This window comes from Pollicipes pollicipes, unplaced genomic scaffold (genome assembly GCF_011947565.3).
Source record: "Pollicipes pollicipes isolate AB1234 unplaced genomic scaffold, Ppol_2.1 Scaffold_4002;HRSCAF=4701_pilon_pilon_pilon, whole genome shotgun sequence".
Taxonomy (NCBI): domain Eukaryota; kingdom Metazoa; phylum Arthropoda; class Thecostraca; order Pollicipedomorpha; family Pollicipedidae; genus Pollicipes; species Pollicipes pollicipes.
In genome coordinates this window covers 12,063,277-12,089,660 of record NW_023596420.1, presented here as the reverse complement: position 1 = coordinate 12,089,660, position 26,384 = coordinate 12,063,277, and the positions used below count along the sequence as shown (strand labels likewise).

Sequence of the window (26,384 nt, the reverse complement as noted above, 5' to 3'; positions counted from 1 at the left end):
ATGTGCCGACCACATTCGTGGTGCGGCGAACCTCGTGATGGTACTTTCGCCTTCCAGAATAAATGTGCGTTTATGCCTTGTCAAAGGGGTCATTTGGCCATTCGTTTGGTAGTGCCAGCAGGGCAGTCGGGAGTCGCTTTGTGGCACCGCACGGTATCGGTCCTTTCGAGCTATTAGTATAGGGGCTCGAGGTGAAGCGGGTGCGCTGAACTATTCTTACAATGCTGGAATGGTGGCTCTCAGTGCTTGCAATCAAATCTGTTTTGCATGGAATCTATAAAAGCTAATAGGGCCAATTATGCTAGGACAATTATGCTATGCTATGAAACTATGGCTATGCGTTTATCTATAAACACACACACACACACACACACACACACACACACACACACACACACACACACACACACACACACACACACACACACACACACACACACACACACACACACACACACACACACACACACACACACACACACACACACCACACACACACCACACACACACACACACACACACACACACACATATATATATATATATATATATATATATATATATATATATATATATATATATATATATATATATATCTCTCTCTCTCTCTCTCTCTCTCTCTCTCTCTCTCTCTCTCTCTCTCTCTCTCTCTCTCTCTCTCTCTCTCTCTCTCTCTCTCTCTCTCTCTCTCTCTCTCTCTCTCTCTCTCTCTCTCCATGTACATGCAGCTTATTTACTAGTCGTGATTCATATCGACGTATGTCGGTTCGCTTAAACTTCTTATATCAACTCGCGAAGCCTTTTACAACTAACAATGGCTACTTGGCTAGGGACACGATGGAGGTTTGACATAAACACACATATTACGAACACAACGAATGACATAAAAATCGCTAACTTTCTTACCATCGATCTACCCTCAGATGTATGAATACGTTTTGCTTCACCGCAAATGGGAATGAATGTAGCATAGCTATATTATTTAACGCTGATCCCTTCTTAAGATGGACAAAGATCAAAATTGTTTATAACTTGGCGAAACACGCGCTATCCATCTTAGTACAATGGGAAGCCAAAACTGGCGTATGTTATCCAAATAAATGCCTTCGTTTCATCTTTGGGGATTTGTCAGACTTAACCATAACTTTTTTCCCGCACGTATTGCTTATCCCGATTCCTTGTTCCTTGTTCCGATTCCCGATTGGCAGGTGATTGTCCCGCTTGTTTGTTTCTTTATTCGAGGCCACTCACCTCTACATATGTTTTATCGTTCAGGTCCTTTGATCTCCCAAAGCTCAAAGAGCGTTTCGTTCTACTGCATTTCGGCTCTGACTCTGACAACTTTGGACGCAAGCAGGTCTGCCTCCTACATTAGTTCACTTCAGATGCTAGGATTATTCTGGTGAATTCCGTTTCAGCAGGCTCATTTTTCGATTACGACGACAGGTTATCTCAATGCTGCCAACCGACGTGTTACATGTTGAAAACTTCGAAAATTCCGCAACCACGCTCAGCAGCATTTAGGCAAATCCATTCTGACGGCAAATGCGCTAGCTAATCCTGACCACTTGCGTATGCGAACATTCGTTTGCTTGAGATCCTCTGGTTTGGGCTTTAAATTGTCTTACCTTTGTGGTGTGCAGGCCGGACATATTTCGAGGTGGATTCCATCATTCTAGTCTTTTAGCGACCATTCAACGCTTAAAGCATGCTTTCATCATACCCATTGAAAATAATGATATATATTTTTAAGTCTGGGTGTAAGTGGTGTGTTAATGCATGTGCCATTCAGTATGTTTGTATGGTATATGGTGTAAGGTGTGCGTAATCTTCATGGCGTACATGTCTTTGTTTCCGGGATAATGTAGCTGTAGTAAGCAATGAAACGCGTCCCAAATTAAGAAAAGAAGCGTAGGCATCCAAACAGATATATCTGCATCTAATAGTATATCTGTTAATCTCTATGATAGCTCATCTAGCTGGGCTCTCTCTCTCTCTCTCTCTCTCTCTCTCTCTCTCTCTCTCTCTCTCTCGTCTCTCTCTCTCTCTCTCTCTCTCTCTCTCTCCCTCTCTCTCTCTCTCTCTCTCTCTCTCTCTCTCTCTCTCTCTCTCTCTCTCTCTCTCTCTCTCTCTCTCTCTCTCTCTCTCTCTCTCTCTCTCTCTCTCTCTCTCTCTCTCTCTCTCTCTCTCTCTCTCTCTCTCTCTCTCTCTCTCTCTCTCTCGTCGAGGGCTATACGTTCGTTGGGGGAGGAGCGTTTGTTAGCACCATAAATACAGTCCAGTCCATCGGCATACCGCCTCTGCATGTTCTACAACCTGCTCACAGTCTTCAGGCCGCGCATCGCTGGGGTTTTCCAACAGCGGTCGCAGCTGGCGTCGATGGTCAACTTCCAACGTCTGGGAACCAACGAGCGTGCGTGGGATTTCCACCTGGACAGGCATCGAGCGAGCGTTTCTGCAGCCAGTGGTGTCGTCTGAGTCACAGGCGTAACTACACACAACCACCGTCTGCATATAAAACAGCAGTCTGCGCTGCCAAGCCATCACACACCTCTGGCATCCAGCCGCATCAACGACGCTAGCAGCTGCTTGCAGAATATCAGGTATGTATGACTCCCCTTCCCAACAGATTTACGGACAAACACCTACATATGCAGCTAAAGGGTGAAGTCTCCGATCATTGCAGTTGCATCACGTCAAATCAACCTCTTTGAAGGTTTCGTTCATGAACGACGTGTACGTGGTGTGGTATTATGGGTGCATGTTTGAAGTTGCACAGCTTGCTGCCCGCAGTTAGAATTGTGTACATCGCCATTCGGAGCTCCATTGCTTGCATACGTAACGCCTCTGCCTGGCTATCCAGTAACACTGGCGTCCCTTCTCTCTCAGCCATGAAGTATTTCGCCGTGCTGGCCACGCTCGCCGTCCTGTCGGCGGCCGATGGTAGGCGCCTCTTCAAGCGGCCGCAGCTGTTCCGTCCAGTGTTCGTCGGCGGCGACGCCTCCGGCCAGGCCGACGGCTCCGTCACCTCCGGTGTCTCGGAGACGGCGTTCGGACGAGACCAGATCGACTCGGCCGTCTCCAGCGTTCGCGGCCAGGCCAACGGTCTGGGCAGCAGCAGCACCAACACGGCCAACGCCGACACGCGTCACTCCGAGAGCGCGCTGGGCGTGCAGCGGACCTCCGACACGAATGCCGTCTCGGTGCAGGACAGCAACGGCGCCGTGCTGCTGCCGGTCGGCGGTCTGTTCCAGCGGCCGTCGCTGTTCAAGCCGGCGCTGCTGCTCGGCGGCGCGGCGTCCGGCTCCGCCGACGGCTCGGTGACGACCGGCACGTCCGATGGCGTCAACGGCTTTACCCGCGTCACGTCCGTCACGTCCAATGCCGACGGCAGCGTGCACGGCAGTGGCAGCAGCGTGAGCGTGGCCAACGCCAGCAACCAGCGCACGGAGACGGTCGATGGCGTCTCTGAGACGTCCGACACGGGCGCTGTCTCGGTGCAGAACACCGGACGCTGAACGCACTGCATCATATGGTCGCGAGTCATTGCTCAATGTTCGTCGCGGTTTGAGAAGAGGGATGAACTCTCATGGCTTGTTTACTGTTGGTGCCGTGTATTGTTAATGGCTGTCAAGTATTACCCCCAAAGATGAAGACACGACGTGCAATACAAATCGATGATATGAGACTGACGAGCATTTGCAAGGCGCTGTTCGACAGTGCGTCACAAGGCGTTTCCAAGGAAGACGTCGCTCGAGATGGCGTCGCCAAACATGTGGTATGACTTCATAACACTGACTTACCTTTTGTACTCTGCCAGCGCAAGACAGTACAAAAGTATCTTCATATAGCACACTATTTCTTTTTTGCGTTCACGTTAGCATCCAAACGAACTAGTAAATCCCGCGCCTTCAGTCTGGACATAGGTCGCCGCCTCAAGGTACGGGTCTGAAGTATCTTTTTCACTTCACTTGTGTGTACACCTGTGTTTGATGGCGTGCGTCGTGCGACTCGGTGTAGCAGACACCGTCATGGGACGAAGAAGTACACAATCTTCAAAAACTAGCGATATCTGGGCCCTAGATCGACCCTACTCTTGAGGGCGCCGTATTAAATAGCGCACGGGCAGTGCCGTCCGCCTGTGGTTCTTTCATGGTCCATTAATGCACCCACAATGGTAATTCCACGCGAAAACAATGCATTCCCATGCATTGTATTCATCCTGGTTCTGTTTCTACGCCTTTTTCAGAGAGGCTGGGATGAACATCTAGACAGAAGAGAGAAGCTGAAGACACCTAGAAGTATTGTGCGTTTTACCGGATTATACTTGCATGATTTGTTGATGTGTGCTGCATGATAATCATGCAGTTCAAAATGGATGTCCGATACCCACACGTGGCCAACATAGAGCTTGTCGAGAGGTTCTTCGATCCACTGTGGAAATGGCCTGCCTTTGTTAAGGTAGGTGCCACCAAAGGAATTTCTTGACAGACAGGGGAATACCCAGCTTGGTGCATTTTGCTCGCCGAAAATTGTCGCTTCATGAGAGTTGCCCAGCGGCATTACGCACATTGAGCTAGTTTCTGTTGGAGCTTGCACCAAGCGACTTTAACGTCATGCTGCTAATAGACACCGACATATTTGTCCTGCGCAGTAACAGGACTGCAGCTGGTCTCAGGTAAAGGCCAGGATGCTATGCAGACAGGGACCCATCACCGGCTTTTCATCTTTTTGTAGAGTTGCGTCTCTTAGCATCAAGACAACTCCAAACAATGGAGCTGGGAAAGGGAAGAAGGAGCCTATTGCTGGAGGACCTTGCCGCCAATATTCCTGGCATCTCACCTCTCCAACATCCGCATAAGTAATGCAGAGCAGGGGATGTGGAGCAAAGAAACTACCAATTAAATATAGATGTAAGTACAAGAGGACCAAGTTAACATGGCTGAACCTTTCAACCACTGTGAAAATGGTTTCTGCGTAGCTGTCTTGCATGTTTCATGGTTCCACACCGTTCGAATTACCGCTTCACTAGCTAGGCCAAACAATTTTGTTCGCATAACTGCACCTTCCAAAGCCGCCGTACACATGGCACAGCTATCATGACCCAGACCTTCCCATGATGTCCTGAGTGAATACACGCCGAGCTATTACGGCTCGGGTCCACGCCACGATGCTCTTGCTTGATGCACACCAGTTCCGGCCAATACCGCCTGTCACGTGGCTGCCTACGTACAGCCGCGGACACGGCAGGCGGTTTCATGCAGGGTCGTGCCTGATTCAGGTAGGACTGGTTTTGATCTACCCCATGCCAGCTACGTATATTTCACTAGATTTTTCAGCCCTCTTATTCAGAATCGGTCTCTTTCCAGTCGGCTTTATTCGGAGCCGGGCTTCGGGAGTCACAGTCGGTCGCGAACCATTTGGTTTCCAACGATGGTGATAAACTGCTTACCAAATCCGAGGAAATGACGTCACAGAACTCCGCGCCGCCTCTCTCGCATCAGGAACTTCTCTCCCTGGCGGACGTGTACGGGACCAACTGTGAACGCTATGAACCGAGAGTTGCGAACATTAAGAACTGTACACGTCGGGATCCGTGAACATTAGGTACAGTAAACATTAGGTGTGAGCATGAAAACTGCGAACATTGTGAGCTGTTGACATTATGAGCTTCTGACTTTCTCACGCAACAACAATATTAGCATCTTATCCCCATGAACCATCTTTAGCACAGGACGTTAGTTATAAATATATGGAGATCCAGACTACCCAACGGAAACGTGGCATATACCCCGTTTAATATTTTATATTTGGAAGTCAAAGCTGGAGTGTCACATTCAAATGAATGCCCCGGTGTGCGGGAGGGGATAGGTTCAGCAGGAAATCTTCCTGTTTGGATAGACTGCCCATTTCCTTACCCGCATTGTTCATGTCCTCTATACGAGAGCGTTCTTTTGTATGTGATACTCGAGTTTTGACTGTCAATTATATCGTCTTAAGCAAAACACATTCTGTGCTGGTTTTTGGATGCTAAGTCTTCATGCATTTTTTCATGAACGCGCAAACACCAGGTAACATGCCTTTGTCACAGTCATCGAAAAGTGTGAAACATCGAAAATTGTGACTAAATGAACTTCTACATAGCTTTGGGGTTAAAGTTTAATTGCATGCGCAGTTACGGTATTTGCATGATGATGGTGTTGTGTGTTTTTCTTTTCAAGCTGAAAACTGTGCGTGTGACTTTTAGGCCCAACGATGCAGCTGTTGTCAGCATTGAAACGCGGTGTATATATTTTCACATGTACTAAACAAAGTGCTAGTTTGGCCGTATGCTTGCCACAAGGATGCACCACAAGAATTGTATAGAGGAGAGGAATCAACACATTTTGTGCGGCGTACTCTTCAGTGAGACAAATACAAGGGTGGTGTTCATAGATATTTGCAACAACAAAAAAACTCTTGACTTGGCCATAGCTCCCAAACGACAGGTGTTCTGAGTGAACAATCCTTTCTTGGCAATGTCATCTAACCATTACCCCCTACCGTACTGAATACTCACTATTTCGGACATAAGAGTCAAAGACTTTCTTGCCTATTTCAACTTTTATTGCGTGTCAAAGCACTGGTCGAATTAAATTTGAATACGGCCATCGGCCATCCGTCGAGTTGCTAGCCTCTACGTACTCTGTCTCCCAAGTTATCGACCCGTTTGTTGAGAAGGTGTGCAAGATCAGTGTCACTTTCACCAAGTGCATCCTAGCAGTGAAAACGAAACATGTACCATGGTCTCCTGCCCGTACGCGTCAGACATCTGCCATTGTGCATCAAGACTGGTTGATTTACTGAGAGGTTTCCTTTTTGGTAAAATGCGCCCCATTCTAAGCTGTTCACAAAAATGCAACTGGATATTGATTTCTAAAGGAGTATTATTTCTCTCAAAGAAAACAATTCTGGAATCAACCGATTGTTTAGAAGATAGTTGACATTGCTGGCGGTGAACAACGTGGTCGAAATCTGGGGAAAGTGTTTAGAGGTTGAACGGGCCAATTTTATCCATCACCACCGCCATCCCCCGCACCCTCATCCATACCCCTCACCACCCACTCCCCCACCCTCAGCCGATTTTAGAACTTGACGACACTTTGGGCTTCCCTGGGGTTTTCCAACAGCGTTCGCAGCTGGCGACAATGGTCAACTTCCAGTAGTCGCGAACGTCTGGGAACCAACGAGCGTGCGTGGGATTTCCACCTGGGCAGGCACTGAGCGAGCGTTTCTGCAGCCAGTGGTGTCGTCTGAGTCACAGGCGTAACTACACACAACCACCGTCTGCATATAAAACAGCAGTCTGCGCTGCCAAGCCATCACACACCTCTGGCATCCAGCCGCATCAACGACGCTAGCAGCTGCTTGCAGAATATCAGGTATGTATGACTCCCCGTTCCCAACAGATTAACAAACACCTGCATACGCAGCTGAAGGGTGAAGTCTCCGATCATTGCAGCTGCATCACGTCAAATCAACCTCTTTGAATGCTTCGTTCATACACGATGTGTACGTAGTGTGGTATAACGGGTGCATGTTTGAAATTGTGCAAGTTGCTGCCCTCAGTTACAATTGTGCACATCGCCATTCGGAGTTCCACTTTTTGTATCCGTAACGCCTCTGCCTGGTATCCAGTAACACTGGCGTCCCTTCTCTCTCAGCCATGAAGTATTTCGCCGTGCTGGCCACGCTCGCCGTCCTGTCGGCGGCCGACGGTAGGCGCCTCTTCAAGCGGCCGCAGCTGTTCCGTCCAGTGTTCGTCGGCGGCGACGCCTCCGGCCAGGCCGACGGCTCCGTCACCTCCGGTGTCTCGGAGACGGCGTTCGGACGAGACCAGATCGACTCGGCCGTCTCCAGCGTTCGCGGCCAGGCCAACGGTCTGGGCAGCAGCAGCACCAACACGGCCAACGCCGACACGCGTCGCTCCGAGAGCGCGCTGGGCGTGCAGCGGACCTCCGACACGAATGCCGTCTCGGTGCAGGACAGCAACGGCGCCGTGCTGCTGCCGGTCGGCGGTCTGTTCCAGCGGCCGTCGCTGTTCAAGCCGGCGCTGCTGCTCGGCGGCGCGGCGTCCGGCTCCGCCGACGGCTCGGTGACGACCGGCACGTCCGATGGCGTCAACGGCTTCACCCGCGTCACGTCCGTCACGTCCAACGCCGACGGCAGCGTGCACGGCAGTGGCAGCAGCGTGAGCGTGGCCAACGCTAGCAACCAGCGCACGGAGACGGTCGATGGCGTCTCTGAGACGTCCGACACGGGCGCTGTCTCGGTGCAGAACACCGGACGCTAAACCCACTGCATCATATGGTCGTGAGTCATTGCTCAATGTTCGTCGCGGTTTGAGAAGAGGGATGGACTCCCATGGCTCGTTTGCTGTTGATAATGTGTGTTGTTAATGGCTGTCAAGTATTACCCCCAAAGATGAAGACACGACGTGCAATACAAATTGAGGATATGAGACTGACGAGCCTTTGCAAGGCGCTGTTCGACAGTGCGTCACAAGGTGTTTCCAAGGAGGACGTCGCTCGAGATGGCGTCGCCAAACATGTGGTATGACTTCATAACACTGACTACCTTTTGTACTCTGCCAGCGCAAGACCGTACAAAAGTATCTTCATATAGCACACTATTTCTTTGTTGCGTTCACGTTAGCATCCAAACGAACTAGTAAATCCCGCGCCTTCAGTCTGGACATAGGTCGCCGCCTCAAGGTACGGGTCTGAAGTACCCTTTTCACTTCACTTGTGTGTACACCTGGTTTTGATGGCGTGCGTCGTACGACTCGGTGTAGCAGACACCGTCATGGGACGAAGAAGTACACAATCTTCAAAAGCTAGCGATATCTGGGCCCTAGACCCTACTCTTGAGGGCGCCGTATTAAATAGCGCACGGGCAGTGCCGTCCGCCTGTGGTTCTTTCATGGTCCATTAATGCACCCACAATGGTAATTCCACGCGAAAACAATGCATTCCCATGCATCGTATTTATCCTGGTTCTGTTTCTATGCCTTTTTCGGAGGGGCTGGGGATGAACGTCTAGACAGAAGAGAGAAGCTGAAGACACCTAGAAGTATTGTGCGTTTTACCGGATTATATTTGCATGATTTGTTGATGTGTGCTGCATGATAATCATGCAGTTCGAAATGGATGTCCGACACGCACATGTGGCCAACATAGAGCTTGTCGAGAAGTTCTTCAATCCACTGTGGAGATGGCCTGCCTTTGTTAAGGTAGGTGCCACCGAAGGAATTTCTTGGCAGACAGGGGAGTACCCAGCTTGGTGCGGTTTGCTCGCCGAAAATTGTCGCTTCATGAGAGTTGCCCAGCGGCATTACGCACATTGAGCTAGTTTCTGTTGGAGCTTGCACCAAGCGACTTCAGCGTCCTGCTGCTAATAGACACCTAAATATTTTTCCTGTGCGATAACAGGACTGCAGCTGGTCTCAGGTAAAGGCCAGGTTGTATGCAGACAGGGACCCATCACCGGCTTTTCATATTTTTGTAGAGTTGCGTCTCTTAGCATCAAGACAACCCAAGCCATGGAGCTGGGAAAGGGCAGAGGGAACCTATTGTTGGACGGCCACTTACCTTGCCGCCAATATTCCTGACATCTTACCTCTACAACATCCGCATAAGTAAGACTTGCTTACGGAAGCAGGAGGTATGGAGCAAAGAAACAACCAATTGTATATAGATATAAGTATAAGATGACCAAATAATATGGCTGAACATTTCAACTGCTGTGAAAATAGTTTCCGCGTAGTTGTCTTGCATGTTTCAAATAGAAATCGAGAATATGAAACTGACGAGCCTTTGTTGTGCGTTGTTTGACAGCGTGTCACAAGGCGTTTTCAAGGAAGACGTCGCCCGGTTGCCAAGACGGAAGCGGGTAGCGTGCCGACCACCGAGGAACTAGGTCACCACTGAGCTCAGGCTTTATGCTGTTCTTTTGCAGAATAAGAGCTATTTTTGTGTCTTGTGGATGCAGCTGCCCGAGACCTTCGCTCGTCAGTCAGCTATGTTAACTAATGAGTCGAGCAACTGTTCTCGCAGATCTGGCTGGTTAACGAAATAAAAATATACCCAACCATTGCTATCCCATTTTATATCATGATGTACTATTTATGTATGCATCTTCCATATAACAGCTGCTACGAATTTATATTAACATAGGTCACTGTATGTCGCATGTTTTAAGCATCTGTTTAACACAATATGCTTTCAACGACAAAGCGCGTAGGGGAGATGCAGCGCCTTCTGCCGGGATATAGGCCGCCGCCCCCGAGCACGGGTATGAGGTATCCCTTTCACTTCACTGCCGCGCACCAGCCTGCCTGGTGTGTGTGACGTTCGACGTACGACTCGGTGTAACAGAGGCCCCTTAATCGGACGACAAGTGCAAAATCTTCGGGAGCTTGAGAGTCTGGACCCGAGACCCTACTCTTGCGAGCACTATTCTAAATAGCGCATGGACAACGCCGTCGGTCTGTGGTTTACACACATTCCGCTAATGCACCTACTAGGGTAATTCCATGTGAAAACGATACATTCCGGCGCATTGCTTCTATGCTGGTTTCGTTGCCATGCTTTTCAGGGGGACGGATGTCTAGGCAGACGCGAGGAGGCAACTAAGAAATACCTAGTGGCGAGATACTGCATATTTTCCCGGAGTATATTTGCGCGGTTTGTTCCTGTGAGCCGTATGGCAAACATGCTGTCCGACATTGATGTGCGACACGAACGTGTGGCCAGCATAAACTCGTCCTGAGGCCTTTCCACCCGCCGCGGAAATGGCCTGCTTTTGTTGAGGTAGCTGCCACCAAAGGGAATTGATGGCAGAGAGAACACACCCGGCGTGGCACGTCTTGTCCGCCGAAACTAGTCTCTTGATAGGAACCAACCAACGTCACTACGCACATTGGTCTAGTTTCTGTTGAAACTTCCATCGAACGACTTCAGCGCCATGTTGCTAATGCGCACCTGCATATTTGTCCTGTGCATTAGCACGACCGCAGCTGATCTTAGGCAAAGGTCAGATGATATGCATGCAGGCACCCGACCCTGGCTTTTAATCCTCTCGTAGAGTGGCGGCTCCTACTACCAAGACAACCCTCTGCCATGGGGTGGGGAAAGTGCACAGGGAACCTAGTGCTGGCAGTGCTATCTGCCTTGCCGCAGATATTGCTGGTACCTCACCTCTACAACATGCGCATAAGTAAGACTCGTTATGGAACAGGATGTATGGAGCATAGAAAGAAAGCAATTGAATATAGATATACGGCCAACAGGATCGAATGAGTATTACTGAGCATTTCAACCACTGTGAAAATGGTTTCTGCGTATCTGTCTTGCATGTTTCATGGTTCCACGCCGTTCGAACCACTTACTTCACTACTTAGGCGGAAAAATTCTGTTCGCATTGTTATGCCTTTCAAAGTCGCAGCCGTATACATGGCACAGCTATCATGACCCAGACCTTCCCATGATGTCCGAGTGAATACACGCCGAGCTATTGCGGCTCGGGTCCACGCCACGATGCTCTTGCTTGATGCACGCCAGTTCCGCCCAGTACCGCCTGTCACGTGGCTGCCTACGTGCAGCCGCGGACACGACTGGCGGTTTCATGCAGGGTCGTGCCTGATTCAGGTAGGACTGGTTTTGATCTACCCCATGCCAGCTACGTATATTTCACTAGATTTTATCAGCCCTCCTATTCAGAATCGGCCTCTTTCCAGTTGGCTTTATTCGGAGCCGGGCTTCGGGAGTCACAGTCGGTCGCGAACCATTTGGTTTCCAACGATGGTGATGAACTGCTTACCAAATCCGAGGAAATGACGTCACAGAACTTCGCGCCGCCTCTCTCGCATCAGGAACTTCTCTCCCTGGCGGACGTGTACGGGACCAACTGTGAACGTTATGAACCGAGAGCTTCGAACATTAAGAACTGTACACGTCGGGATCTGTGAACATTATGTACAGTAAACATTAGGTGTGAGCATGAAAACTGCGAACATTGTGAGCTGTTGACATTATGAGCTTCTGACTTTCTCACGCAACAATATTAGCGTTTTATCCCTATGAACCATTTTTAGCACAGGACGTTAGTTATCAAGATATGGAGATCCAGACTACCCAACTGCAGCGCGGCATATGCCCCGTTTAATATTTTATATTTGGAAGTCAAAGCTGGAGTATCACATTCAAATGAATGCCCCGGTGTGCGGGAGGGGTTAGGTTCAGCAGGAAGTCTTCCTGTTTGGATAGACTGCCCATTTCCTTATCCGCACTGTTCCTGTCCTCTATACGAGAGCATTCATTTGTATGCGATACTCGAGTTTTGACTGTCAATTATATCGTCTTAAGCAAAACACATTCTGTGCTGGTTTTTGGATACTAAGTCTTCATGCATTTTTTTATGAACGCGCAAACACCAGGTAACATGCCTTTGTCGCAGTCATCGAAAAGTGCGAAACATCGAAAATTGTGACTAAATGAACTTCTACATAGCTTTGGGGTTAAAGTGTAATTGCATGCGCAGTTACGGTATTTGCATGATGATGGTGCTGTGTGTTTTTCTTTTCAAGCTGGAACCTGTGCGTTTGATTCTTAGGCCCAACGATGCAGCTGTTGTCAGCATTGAAACGCGACGTACATATTTTCACATGTACTAAACAAAGTGCCAGTTTGACCGTATGCTTGCCACAAGGATGCACCACGACAATTGTATAAAGGAGAGGAATCAACACATTTTGTGCGGCGTACTCTTCAGTTAGACAAATACAATGGTGGTGTCCATAGATATTTGCAACAACAAAAAAACTCTGGACTTGACCATAGCTCCCAAACGCCAGGTTTTCTGAGTTAACAATCCTTTCTTGGCAATGTCATCTAACCATTACCCCCTACCGTACTGAATACTCACTATTTCAGACATAAGAGTCAAAGACTTTCTTGCCTATTTCAACTTGTATTGCGTGTCAAAGCACTGGTCGAATTAAATTTGAATACGGCCATCGGTCACCCGTCGAGTTGCTAGCCTCTACGTACTCTGTCTCCCAAGTTATCGACCCGTTTGTTGAGAAGGTGTGCAAGATCAGTGTCACTTTCACCAAGTGCATCCTAGCAGTGAAAACGAAACATGTACCATGGTCTCCTGCCCGTACGCGTCAGACATCTGCCATTGTGCATCAAGACTGGTTGATTTACTGAGATGTTTCTTATTTGGTAAAATGCGCCCCATTCTAAGCTGTTAACAAAAATGCAACTGGATATTGATTTCTAAAGGAGTATTATTTCTCTCAAAGAACACAATTCTGGAATCAACCAATTGTTTAGAAGATAGTTGACATTGCTGGCGGTGAACAACGTGGTCGAAATCTGGGGAAAGTGTTTAGAGGTTGAACGGGCCAATTTTATCCATCACCACCGCCATCCCCCGCACCCTCATCCATACCCCTCACCACCCACTCCCCCACCCCCAGTTGATTTTAGAACTTGACGACACTTTGGGCTTCCCTGGGGTTTTCCAACAGCGTTCGCAGCTGGCGGCAATGGTCAACTTCCAGTAGTCGCGAACGTCTGGGAACCAACGAGCGTGCGTGGGATTTCCACCTGGCAGGCATTGAGCGAGCGTTTCTGCAGCCAGGAGTACTGTCTGAGTCACAGGCGTAACTACACACAACCACCGTCTGCATATAAAACAGCAGTCTGCACTGCCAAGCCATCACACACCTCTGGCATCCAGCCGCATCAACGACGCTAGCAGCTGCTTGCAGAATATCAGGTATGTATGACTCCCCGTTCCCAACAGATTAACAGACAAACACCTGCATACGCAGCTGAAGGGTGAAGTCTCCGATCATTGCAGCTGCATCACGTCATATCGACCTCTTTGAATGCTTCGTTCATACACGATGTGTACGCAGTATGCGTTATTACGGGTCCATGTTTGAAATTGTGCAAGTTGCTGCCCTCAGTTACAATTGTGCACATCGCCATTCGGAATTCCACTTTTTGTATCCGTAACGCCTCTGCCTGGTATCCAATAACACTGGCGTCCCTCCTTTCTCAGCCATGAAGTATTTCGCCGTGCTGGCCACGCTCGCCGTCCTGTCGGCGGCCGACGGTAGGCGCCTCTTCAAGCGGCCGCAGCTGTTCCGTCCAGTGTTCGTCGGCGGCGACGCCTCCGGCCAGGCCGACGGCTCCGTCACCTCCGGTGTCTCGGAGACGGCGTTCGGACGAGACCAGATCGACTCGGCCGTCTCCAGCGTTCGCGGCCAGGCCAACGGTCTGGGCAGCAGCAGCACCAACACGGCCAACGCCGACACGCGTCGCTCCGAGAGCGCGCTGGGCGTGCAGCGGACCTCCGACACGAATGCCGTCTCGGTGCAGGACAGCAACGGCGCCGTGCTGCTGCCGGTCGGCGGTCTGTTCCAGCGGCCGTCGCTGTTCAAGCCGGCGCTGCTGCTCGGCGGCGCGGCGTCCGGCTCCGCCGACGGCTCGGTGACGACCGGCACGTCCGATGGCGTCAACGGCTTCACCCGCGTCACGTCCGTCACGTCCAACGCCGACGGCAGCGTGCACGGCAGTGGCAGCAGCGTGAGCGTGGCCAACGCCAACAACCAGCGAACGGAGACGGTCGATGGCGTCTCTGAGACGTCCGACACGGGCGCTGTCTCGGTGCAGAACACCGGACGCTGAAGGCACCGCATCATAAGGTCGTGAGTCATACCTCAATGTTCGTCACGGTTTGAGAACAGGGATGGACTTCCATGGCTCGCTTAATGTCGATAATGTGTGTTGTTAATGGCTGTCAAGTATTACCCCCAAAGATGAAGACACGACGTGCAATACAAATTGAGGATGTGACATGACAAATGATGATGAGGACTGACAAGCCTTTGCAAGGCGCTGTTCGACAGTGCGTCACAAGGCGTTTCCAAGGAAGACGTCGCTCGAGATGGCGTCGCCAAACATGTGGTATGACTTCATAACACTGACTTACCTTTTGTACTCTGCCAGCGCAAGACAGTACAAAAGTATCTTCATATAGCACACTATTTCTTTGTTGCGTTCACGTTAGCATCCAAGCGAACTAGTAAATCCCGCGCCTTCAGTCTGGACGTAGGTCGCCGCCTCAAGGTACGGGTCTGAAGTACCCTTTTCACTTCACTTGTGTGCACACCTGGTTTTGATGGCGTGCGTCGTGCGACTCGGTGTAGCAGACACCGTCATGGGACGAAGAAGTACACAATCTTCAAAAGCTAGCGATATCTGGGCCCTAGACCCTACTCTTGAGGGCGCCGTATTAAATAGCGCACGGGCAGTGCCGTCCGCCTGTGGTTCTTTCATGGTCCATTAATGCACCCGGGATGGTAAATCCATGCGGAAACAATGCATTCCGATGCACTGTTTTCATCCTGGTTCTGTTTCTACGCCTTTTTCAGAGAGGCTGGGGATGAACATCTAGACAGAAGAGAGAAGCTGAAGACACCTAGAAGTATTGTGCGTTTTACCGGATTATATTTGCATGATTTGTTGATGTGTGCTGCATGATAATCATGCAGTTCGAAATGGATGTCCGACACACACACGTGGCCAACATAGAGCTTGTCGAGAGGTTCTTCGATCCACTGTAGAAATGGCCTGCCTTTGTTAAGGTAGGTGCCACCAAAGGAATTTCTTGACAGACAGGGGAATACCCAGCTTGGTGCATTTTGCTCGCCGAAAATTGTCGCTTCATGAGGGTTGCCCAGCGGCATTACGCACATTGAGCTAGTTTCTGTTGGAGCTTGCACCAAGCGACTTTAACGTCATGCTGCTAACAGACACCGACATATTTGTCCTGCGCAGTAACAGGACTGCAGCTGGTCTCAGGTAAAGGCCAGGATGCATGCAGACAGGGACCCATCACCGGCTTTTCATCTTTTTGTAGAGTTGCGTCTCTTAGCATCAAGACAACTCCAAACAATGGAGCTGGGAAAGGGAAGAGGGAGCCTATTGCTGGAGGACCTTGCCGCCAATATTCCTGGCATCTCACCTCTCCAACATCCGCATAAGTAATGCAGAGCAGGGGATGTGGAGCAAAGAAACTACCAATTAAATATAGATGTAAGTACAAGAGGACCAAGTTAACATGGCTGAACCTTTCAACCACTGTGAAAATGGCTTCTGCGTAGCTGTCTTGCATGTTTCATGGTTCCACACCGTTCGAATTACCGCTTCACTAGCTAGGCCAAACAATTTTGTTCGCATGACTGCACCTTCCAAAGTCGCGCCCCATACATGGCACAGCTATCATGACCCAGACCTTCCCCTGATGTCCGAGTGAATACACGCCGAGCTATTACGGCTCGAGTCCACGCCACGATGCTCTTGCTTGTTGCACACCAGTTCCGGCCAATACCGCCTGTCACGTGGCTGCCTACGTGCAGCCGCGGACACGGCAGGCGGTTTCATGCAAGGTCGTGCTTGATTCATGTAGGACTGGTTTTGATCTACCCCATGCCAGCTACGTATATTTCACTAGATTTTTCAGCCCTCTTATTCAGAATCGGTCTCTTTCCAGTCGGCTTTATTCGGAGCCGGGCTTCGGGAGTCACAGTCGGTCGCGAACCATTTGGTTTCCAACGATGGTGATGAACTGCTTACCAAATCCGAGGAAATGACGTCACAGAACTCCGCGCCGCCTCTCTCGCATCAGGAACTTCTCTCCCTGGCGGACGTGTACGGGACCAACTGTGAACGCTATGAACCGAGAGTTGCGAACATTAAGAAGTGTGCACGTCGGGATCCGTGAACATTAGGTACAATAAACGTTAGGTGTGAGCATAAAAACTGTGAACATTGTGAGCTGTTGACATTATGAGCTTCTGACTTCATCACGCAACGACAATATTAGCATCTTATCCCTATGAACCATTTCTAGCACAGGACGTTAGTTATCAAGATATGGAGATCCAGACTACCCAACTGCAGCGCGGCATATGCCCCGTTCAATATTTTATATTTGGAAGTCAAAGCTGGAGTATCACATTCAAATGAATGCCCCGGTGTGCGGGAGGGGTTAGGTTCAGCAGGAAGTCTTCATGTTTGGATAGACTGCCCATTTCCTTATCCGCACTGTTCATGTCCTCTATACGGGAGCATTCATTTGTATGCGATGCTCGAGTGAGACTGTCAATTATATCGTCTTAAGCAAAACACATTCTGTGCTGGTTTTTGGATGCTAAGTCTTCATGCATTTTTTTCATGAACGCGCAAGCACCCGGTAACATGCCTTTGTCACAGTCATCGAAAAGTGCGAAACATCGAAAATGGTGACTAAATGAACTTCTACATAGCTTTGGGGTTAAAGTGTAATTGCATGCGCAGTTACGGTATTTGCATGATGATGGTGTTGTGTGTTTTTCTTTTCAAGCTGAAAACTGTGCGTGTGATTTTTAGGCCCAACGATGCAGCTGTTGTCAGCATTGAAACGCGGTGTATATATTTTCACATGTACTAAAAAAAAGTGCTAGTTTGGCCGTATGCTTGCCACAAGGATGCACCACAAGAATTGTATAGAGGAGAGGAATCAACACATTTTGTGCGGCGTACTCTTCAGTGAGACAAATACAAGGGTGGTGTTCATAGATATTTGCAACAACAAAAAAACTCTGGACTTGGCCATAGCTCCCAAACGCCAGGTGTTCTGAGTGAACAATCCTTTCTTGGCAATGTCATCTAACCATTACCCCCTACCGTACTGAATACTCACTATTTCAGACATAAGAGTCAAAGACTTTCTTGCCTATTTCAACTTTTATTGCGTGTTAAAGCACTGGTCGAATTAAATTTGAATACGGCCATCGGTCACCCGTCGAGTTGCTAGCCTCTACGTACTCTGTCTCCCAAGTTATCGACCCGTTTGTTGAGAAGGTGTGCAAGATCAGTGTCACTTTCACCAAGTGCATCCTAGCAGTGCAAACGAAACATGTACCATGGTCTCCTGCCCGTTCGCGTCAGACATCTGCCATTGTGCATCAAGACTGGTTGATTTACTGAGAGGTTTCTTATTTGGTAAAATGCGCCCCATTCTAAGCTGTTCACAAAAATGCAACTGGATATTGATTTCTAAAGGAGTATTATTTCTCTGAAAGAAAATAATTCTGGAATCAACCAATTGTTTAGAAGATATTTGACATTGCTGGCGGTGAACAACGTGGTCGAAATCTGGGGAAAGTGTTTAGAGGTTGAACGGGCCAATTTTATCCATCACCACCGCCATCCCCCGCACCCCCATCCATACCCCTCACCACCCACTCCCCCACCCCCAGCCGATTTTAGAACTTGACGACACTTTGGGCTTCCCTGGGGTTTTCCAACAGCGTTCGCAGCTGGCGTTAACTGTCAACTTCCAGTAGTCGCGAACGTCTGGGAACCAACGAGCGTGCGTGGGATTTCCACCTAGGCAGGCATTGAGCGAGCGTTTCTGCAGCCAGAGGTGTCGTCTGAGTCACAGGCGTAACTACACACAACCACCGTCTGCATATAAAACAGCAGTCTGCACTGCCAAGCCATCACACACCTCTGGCATCCAGCCGCATCAACGACGCTAGCAGCTGCTTGCAGAATATCAGGTATGTATGACTCCCCGTTCCCAACAGATTAACAAACACCTGCATACGCAGCTGAAGGGTGAAGTCTCCGATCATTGCAGCTGCATCACGTCAAATCAACCTCTTTGAATGCTTCGTTCATACACGATGTGTACGTAGTGTGGTATAACGGGTGCATGTTTGAAATTGTGCAAGTTGCTGCCCTCAGTTACAATTGTGCACATCGCCATTCGGAGTTCCACTTTTTGTATCCGTAACGCCTCTGCCTGGTATCCAGTAACACTGGCGTCCCTCCTTTCTCAGCCATGAAGTATTTCGCCGTGCTGGCCACGCTCGCCGTCCTGTCGGCGGCCGACGGTAGGCGCCTCTTCAAGCGGCCGCAGCTGTTCCGTCCAGTGTTCGTCGGCGGCGACGCCTCCGGCCAGGCCGACGGCTCCGTCACCTCCGGTGTCTCGGAGACGGCGTTCGGACGAGACCAGATCGACTCGGCCGTCTCCAGCGTTCGCGGCCAGGCCAACGGTCTGGGCAGCAGCAGCACCAACACGGCCAACGCCGACACGCGTCGCTCCGAGAGCGCGCTGGGCGTGCAGCGGACCTCCGACACGAATGCCGTCTCGGTGCAGGACAGCAACGGCGCCGTGCTGCTGCCGGTCGGCGGTCTGTTCCAGCGGCCGTCGCTGTTCAAGCCGGCGCTGCTGCCCGGCGGCGCGGCGTCCGGCTCCGCCGACGGCTCGGTGACGACCGGCACGTCCGATGGCGTCAACGGCTTCACCCGCGTCACGTCCGTCACGTCCAACGCCGACGGCAGCGTGCACGGCAGTGGCAGCAGCGTGAGCGTGGCCAACGCCAGCAACCAGCGCACGGAGACGGTCGATGGCGTCTCTGAGACGTCCGACACGGGCGCTGTCTCGGTGCAGAACACCGGACGCTAAACGCACTGCATCATATGGTCGTGAGTCATTGCTCAATGTTCGTCGCGGTTTGAGAAGAGGGATGGACTCCCATGGCTCGTTTGCTGTTGATAATGTGTGTTGTTAATGGCTTTCAAGTATTACCCCCAAAGATGAAGACACGACGTGCAATACAAATTGAGGATGTGAGACTGACAAGCCTTTGCAAGGCGTTGTTCGACAGTGCGTCACAAGGTGTTTCCAAGGAAGACGTCGCTCGAGATGGCGTCGCCAAACATGTGGTATGACTTCATAACACTGACTTTCCTTTTGTACTCTGCCAGCGCAAGACAGTACAAAAGTATCTTCATATAGCACACTATTTCTTTGTTGCGTTCACGTTAGCATCCAAGCGAACTAGTAAATCCCGCGCCTTCAGTCTGGACGTAGGTCGCCGCCTCAAGGTACGGGTCTGAAGTACCCTTTTCACTTCACTTGTGTGCACACCTGGTTTTGATGGCGTGCGTCGTGCGACTCGGTGTAGCAGACACCGTCATGGGACGAAGAAGTACACAATCTTCAAAAGCTAGCGATATCTGGGCCCTAGACCCTACTCTTGAGGGCGCCGTATTAAACAGCGCACGGGCAGTGCCGTCCGCCTGTGGTTCTTTCATGGTCCATTAATGCACCCACAATGGTAATTCCACGCGAAAACAATGCATTCCCATGCATCGTATTTATCCTGGTTCTGTTTCTATGCCTTTTTCGGAGGGGCTGGGGATGAACATCTAGACAGAAGAGAGAAGCTGAAGACACCTAGAAGTATTGTGCGTTTTACCGGATTATACTTGCATGATTTGTTGATGTGTGCTGCATGATAATCATGCAGTTCGAAATGGATGTCCGACACGCACATGTGGCCAACATAGAGCTTGTCGAGAAGTTCTTCAATCCACTGTGGAGATGGCCTGCCTTTGTTAAGGTAGGTGCCACCGAAGGAATTTCTTGGCAGACAGGGGAGTACCCAGCTTGGTGCGGTTTGCTCGCCGAAAATTGTCGCTTCATGAGAGTTGCCCAGCGGCATTACGCACATTGAGCTAGTTTCTGTTGGAGCTTGCACCAAGCGACTTCAGCGTCCTGCTGCTAATAGACACCTTATTTTTCCTGTGCGATAACAGGACTGCAGCTGGTCTCAGGTAAAGGCCAGGTTGTATGCAGACAGGGACCCATCACCGGCTTTTCATATTTTTGTAGAGTTGCGTCTCTTAGCATCAAGACAACCCAAGCCATGGAGCTGGGAAAGGGCAGAGGGAACCTATTGTTGGACGGCCACTTACCTTGCCGCCAATATTCCTGACATCTTACCTCTACAACATCCGCATAAGTAAGACTTGCTTACGGAGCAGGAGGTATGGAGCAAAGAAACAACCAATTGAATATAGATATAAGTATAAGATGACCAAATAATATGGCTGAACATGTCAACTGCTGTGAAAATAGTTTCTGCGTAGTTGTCTTGCATGTTTCAAATAGAAATCGAGAATATGAAACTGACGAGCCTTTGTTGTGCGTTGTTTGACAGCGTGTCACAAGGCGTTTTCAAGGAAGACGTCGCCCGGTTGCTAAGACGGAAGCGGGTAACGTGCCGACCACCGAGGAACTAGGTCACCACTGAGCTCAGGCTTTATGCTGTTCTTTTGCGGAATAAGAGCTATTTTTGTGTCTCGTGGTTGCAGCTGTCAGAGACCTTCGCTCGTCAGTCAGCTATGTTAACTAATGAGTCGAGCAACTGTTCTCGCAGATCTGGCTGGTTAACGAAATAAAAATATACCCAACCATTGCTATCCCATTTTATATCATGATGTACTATTTATGTATGCATCTTCCATATAACAGCTGCTACGAATTTATATTAACATAGGTCACTGTATGTCGCATGTTTTAAGCATCTGTTTAACACAATATGCTTTCAACGACAAAGCGCGTAGGGGAGATGCAGCGCCTTCCGCCGGGATATAGGCCGCCGCCCCCGAGCACGGGTATGAGGTATCCCTTTCACTTCACTGCCGCGCACCAGCCTGCCTGGCGTGTGTGACGTTCGACGTACGACTCGGTGTAACAGAGTCGTAAGTCGTAAGGGTAACTCGGTGTAACCCTTAATCGGACGACAAGTGCAAAATCTTCGGGAGCTTGAGAGTCTGGGCCCGAGACCCTACTCTTGCGAGCACTATTCTAAATAGCGCATGGACAACGCCGTCGGTCTGTGGTTTACACACATTCCGCTAATGCACCTACTAGGGTAATTCCATGTGAAAACGATACATTCCGGCGCATTGCTTCTATGCTGGTTTCGTTGCCATGCTTTTCAGGGGGACGGATGTCTAGGCAGACGCGAGGAGGCAACTAAGAAATACCTAGTGGCGAGATACTGCATATTTTCCCGGAGTATATTTGCGCGGTTTGTTCCTGTGAGCCGTATGGCAAACATGCTGTCCGACATTGATGTGCGACACGAACGTGTGGCCAGCATAAACTCGTCCTGAGGCCTTTCCACCCGCCGCGGAAATGGCCTGCTTTTGTTGAGGTAGCTGCCACCAAAGGGAATTGATGGCAGAGAGAACACACCCGGCGTGGCACGTCTTGTCCGCCGAAACTAGTCTCTTGATAGGAACCAACCAACGTCACTACGCACATTGGTCTAGTTTCTGTTGAAACTTCCATCGAACGACTTCAGCGCCATGTTGCTAATGCGCACCTGCATATTTGTCCTGTGCATTAGCACGACCGCAGCTGATCTTAGGCAAAGGTCAGATGATATGCATGCAGCCACCCGACCCTGGCTTTTAATCCTCTCGTAGAGTGGCGGCTCCTACTACCAAGACAACCCTCTGCCATGGGGTGGGGAAAGTGCACAGGGAACCTAGTGCTGGCAGTGCTATCTGCCTTGCCGCAGATATTGCTGGTACCTCACCTCTACAACATGCGCATAAGTAAGACTCGTTATGGAACAGGATGTATGGAGCATAGAAAGAAAGCAATTGAATATAGATATACGGCCAACAGGATCGAATGAGTATTACTGAGCATTTCAACCACTGTGAAAATGGTTTCTGCGTATCTGTCTTGCATGTTTCATGGTTCCACGCCGTTCGAACCACTTACTTCACTACTTAGGCGGAAAAATTCTGTTCGCATTGTTATGCCTTTCAAAGTCGCAGCCGTATACATGGCACAGCTATCATGACCCAGACCTTCCCATGATGTCCGAGTGAATACACGCCGAGCTATTGCGGCTCGGGTCCACGCCACGATGCTCTTGCTTGATGCACGCCAGTTCCGCCCAGTACCGCCTGTCACGTGACTGCCTACGTACAGCCACGGACACGACTGGCGGTTTCATGCAGGGTCGTGCCTGATTCAGGTAGGACTGGTTTTGATCTACCTCATGCCAGCTACGTATATTTCACTAGATTTTATCAGCCCTCCTATTCAGAATCGGCCTCTTTCCAGTCGGCTTTATTCGGAGCCGGGCTTCGGGAGTCACAGTCGGTCGCGAACCATTTGGTTTCCAACGATGGTGATGAACTGCTTACCAAATCCGAGGAAATGACGTCACAGAACTTCGCGCCGCCTCTCTCGCATCAGGAACTTCTCTCCCTGGCGGACGTGTACGGGACCAACTGTGAACGTTATGAACCGAGAGCTTCGAACATTAAGAACTGTACACGTCGGGATCTGTGAACATTATGTACAGTAAACATTAGGTGTGAGCATGAAAACTGCGAACATTGTGAGCTGTTGACATTATGAGCTTCTGACTTTCTCACGCAACAATATTAGCGTTTTATCCCTATGAACCATTTTTAGCACAGGACGTTAGTTATCAAGATATGGAGATCCAGACTACCCAACTGCAGCGCGGCATATGCCCCGTTTAATATTTTATATTTGGAAGTCAAAGCTGGAGTATCACATTCAAATGAATGCCCCGGTGTGCGGGAGGGGTTAGGTTCAGCAGGAAGTCTTCCTGTTTGGATAGACTGCCCATTTCCTTATCCGCACTGTTCCTGTCCTCTATACGAGAGCATTCATTTGTATGCGATACTCGAGTTTTGACTGTCAATTATATCGTCTTAAGCAAAACACATTCTGTGCTGGTTTTTGGATACTAAGTCTTCATGCATTTTTTTATGAACGCGCAAACACCAGGTAACATGCCTTTGTCGCAGTCATCGAAAAGTGCGAAACATCGAAAATTGTGACTAAATGAACTTCTACATAGCTTTGGGGTTAAAGTGTAATTGCATGCGCAGTTACGGTATTTGCATGATGATGGTGCTGTGTGTTTTTCTTTTCAAGCTGGAACCTGTGCGTTTGATTCTTAGGCCCAACGATGCAGCTGTTGTCAGCATTGAAACGCGACGTACATATTTTCACATGTACTAAACAAAGTGCCAGTTTGACCGTATGCTTGCCACAAGGATGCACCACGACAATTGTATAAAGGAGAGGAATCAACACATTTTGTGCGGCGTACTCTTCAGTTAGACAAATACAATGGTGGTGTTCATAGATATTTGCAACAACAAAAAAACTCTGGACTTGACCATAGCTCCCAAACGCCAGGTTTTCTGAGTTAACAATCCTTTCTTGGCAATGTCATCTAACCATTACCCCCTACCGTACTGAATACTCACTATTTCAGACATAAGAGTCAAAGACTTTCTTGCCTATTTCAACTTGTATTGCGTGTCAAAGCACTGGTCGAATTAAATTTGAATACGGCCATCGGTCACCCGTCGAGTTGCTAGCCTCTACGTACTCTGTCTCCCAAGTTATCGACCCGTTTGTTGAGAAGGTGTGCAAGATCAGTGTCACTTTCACCAAGTGCATCCTAGCAGTGAAAACGAAACATGTACCATGGTCTCCTGCCCGTACGCGTCAGACATCTGCCATTGTGCATCAAGACTGGTTGATTTACTGAGAGGTTTCTTATTTGGTAAAATGCGCCCCATTCTAAGCTGTTCACAAAAATGCAACTGGATATTGATTTCTAAAGGAGTATTATTTCTCTCAAAGAAAACAATTCTGGAATCAACCAATTGTTTAGAAGATAGTTGACATTGCTGGCGGTGAACAACGTGGTCGAAATCTGGGGAAAGTGTTTAGAGGTTAAACGGGCCAATTTTATCCATCACCACCGCCATCCCCCGCACCCTCATCCATACCCCTCACCACCCACTCCCCCACCCCCAGCCGATTTTAGAACTTGACGACACTTTGGGCTTCCCTGGGGTTTTCCAACAGCGTTCGCAGCTGGCGGCAATGGTCAACTTCCAGTAGTCGCGAACGTCTGGGAACCAACGAGCGTGCGTGGGATTTCCACCTGGCAGGCATTGAGCGAGCGTTTCTGCAGCCAGGAGTACTGTCTGAGTCACAGGCGTAACTACACACAACCACCGTCTGCATATAAAACAGCAGTCTGCACTGCCAAGCCATCACACACCTCTGGCATCCAGCCGCATCAACGACGCTAGCAGCTGCTTGCAGAATATCAGGTATGTATGACTCCCCGTTCCCAACAGATTAACAGACAAACACCTGCATACGCAGCTGAAGGGTGAAGTCTCCGATCATTGCAGCTGCATCACGTCATATCGACCTCTTTGAATGCTTCGTTCATACACGATGTGTACGCAGTATGCGTTATTACGGGTCCATGTTTGAAATTGTGCAAGTTGCTGCCCTCAGTTACAATTGTGCACATCGCCATTCGGAATTCCACTTTTTGTATCCGTAACGCCTCTGCCTGGTATCCAATAACACTGGCGTCCCTCCTTTCTCAGCCATGAAGTATTTCGCCGTGCTGGCCACGCTCGCCGTCCTGTCGGCGGCCGACGGTAGGCGCCTCTTCAAGCGGCCGCAGCTGTTCCGTCCAGTGTTCGTCGGCGGCGACGCCTCCGGCCAGGCCGACGGCTCCGTCACCTCCGGTGTCTCGGAGACGGCGTTCGGACGAGACCAGATCGACTCGGCCGTCTCCAGCGTTCGCGGCCAGGCCAACGGTCTGGGCAGCAGCAGCACCAACACGGCCAACGCCGACACGCGTCGCTCCGAGAGCGCGCTGGGCGTGCAGCGGACCTCCGACACGAATGCCGTCTCGGTGCAGGACAGCAACGGCGCCGTGCTGCTGCCGGTCGGCGGTCTGTTCCAGCGGCCGTCGCTGTTCAAGCCGGCGCTGCTGCTCGGCGGCGCGGCGTCCGGCTCCGCCGACGGCTCGGTGACGACCGGCACGTCCGATGGCGTCAACGGCTTCACCCGCGTCACGTCCGTCACGTCCAACGCCGACGGCAGCGTGCACGGCAGTGGCAGCAGCGTGAGCGTGGCCAACGCCAACAACCAGCGAACGGAGACGGTCGATGGCGTCTCTGAGACGTCCGACACGGGCGCTGTCTCGGTGCAGAACACCGGACGCTGAAGGCACCGCATCATAAGGTCGTGAGTCATAGCTCAATGTTCGTCACGGTTTGAGAACAGGGATGGACTTCCATGGCTCGCTTAATGTCGATAATGTGTGTTGTTAATGGCTGTCAAGTATTACCCCCAAAGATGAAGACACGACGTGCAATACAAATTGAGGATGTGACATGACAAATGATGATGAGGACTGACAAGCCTTTGCAAGGCGCTGTTCGACAGTGCGTCACAAGGCGTTTCCAAGGAGGACGTCGCTCGAGATGGCGTCGCCAAACATGTGGTATGACTTCATAACACTGACTTACCTTTTGTACTCTGCCAGCGCAAGACCGTACAAAAGTATCTTCATATAGCACACTATTTCTTTTTTGCGTTCACGT

General features: G+C 50.0%; 5 protein-coding genes across 5 annotated transcripts; all 5 read left to right on the top strand.

Moving 5' to 3' along the window:
- Window positions 1–2,519: 2,519 nt before the first annotated feature.
- On the top strand, window positions 2,520–3,688 carry LOC119093704 (uncharacterized). Its single transcript, XM_037216704.1, has 2 exons — window positions 2,520–2,603; window positions 2,890–3,688. The coding sequence occupies exon 2, from the start codon at window positions 2,892–2,894 to the stop codon at window positions 3,516–3,518; it is 627 nt and encodes a 208-aa protein (XP_037072599.1). The 5' UTR covers window positions 2,520–2,603; window positions 2,890–2,891; the 3' UTR covers window positions 3,519–3,688.
- A 3,674-nt stretch (window positions 3,689–7,362) lies between these two features.
- LOC119093677 (uncharacterized) lies at window positions 7,363–8,970 on the top strand. The gene is made up of 2 exons (XM_037216677.1): window positions 7,363–7,421; window positions 7,704–8,970. The coding sequence occupies exon 2, from the start codon at window positions 7,706–7,708 to the stop codon at window positions 8,330–8,332; it is 627 nt and encodes a 208-aa protein (XP_037072572.1). The 5' UTR covers window positions 7,363–7,421; window positions 7,704–7,705; the 3' UTR covers window positions 8,333–8,970.
- A 4,777-nt stretch (window positions 8,971–13,747) lies between these two features.
- Window positions 13,748–14,763, top strand: LOC119093745 (uncharacterized). Its single transcript, XM_037216751.1, has 2 exons — window positions 13,748–13,824; window positions 14,113–14,763. The coding sequence occupies exon 2, from the start codon at window positions 14,115–14,117 to the stop codon at window positions 14,739–14,741; it is 627 nt and encodes a 208-aa protein (XP_037072646.1). The 5' UTR covers window positions 13,748–13,824; window positions 14,113–14,114; the 3' UTR covers window positions 14,742–14,763.
- A 3,821-nt stretch (window positions 14,764–18,584) lies between these two features.
- LOC119093766 (uncharacterized) lies at window positions 18,585–19,765 on the top strand. The gene is made up of 2 exons (XM_037216774.1): window positions 18,585–18,661; window positions 18,944–19,765. Exon 2 carries the CDS (start codon window positions 18,946–18,948, stop codon window positions 19,570–19,572), a length of 627 nt encoding a protein of 208 aa, XP_037072669.1. The 5' UTR covers window positions 18,585–18,661; window positions 18,944–18,945; the 3' UTR covers window positions 19,573–19,765.
- A 5,246-nt stretch (window positions 19,766–25,011) lies between these two features.
- On the top strand, window positions 25,012–26,173 carry LOC119093066 (uncharacterized). Its single transcript, XM_037215955.1, has 2 exons — window positions 25,012–25,088; window positions 25,377–26,173. The coding sequence occupies exon 2, from the start codon at window positions 25,379–25,381 to the stop codon at window positions 26,003–26,005; it is 627 nt and encodes a 208-aa protein (XP_037071850.1). The 5' UTR covers window positions 25,012–25,088; window positions 25,377–25,378; the 3' UTR covers window positions 26,006–26,173.
- The last annotated feature ends 211 nt before the right edge of the window (window positions 26,174–26,384 follow it).

Bases quoted from the DNA above. Each gene is read 5' to 3' on its own strand.
- LOC119093704 (XM_037216704.1), top strand. From the start codon at position 2,892: ATGAAGTATTTCGCCGTGCTGGCCACGCTCGCCGTCCTGTCGGCGGCC.
- LOC119093677 (XM_037216677.1), top strand. From the start codon at position 7,706: ATGAAGTATTTCGCCGTGCTGGCCACGCTCGCCGTCCTGTCGGCGGCC.
- LOC119093745 (XM_037216751.1), top strand. From the start codon at position 14,115: ATGAAGTATTTCGCCGTGCTGGCCACGCTCGCCGTCCTGTCGGCGGCC.
- LOC119093766 (XM_037216774.1), top strand. From the start codon at position 18,946: ATGAAGTATTTCGCCGTGCTGGCCACGCTCGCCGTCCTGTCGGCGGCC.
- LOC119093066 (XM_037215955.1), top strand. From the start codon at position 25,379: ATGAAGTATTTCGCCGTGCTGGCCACGCTCGCCGTCCTGTCGGCGGCC.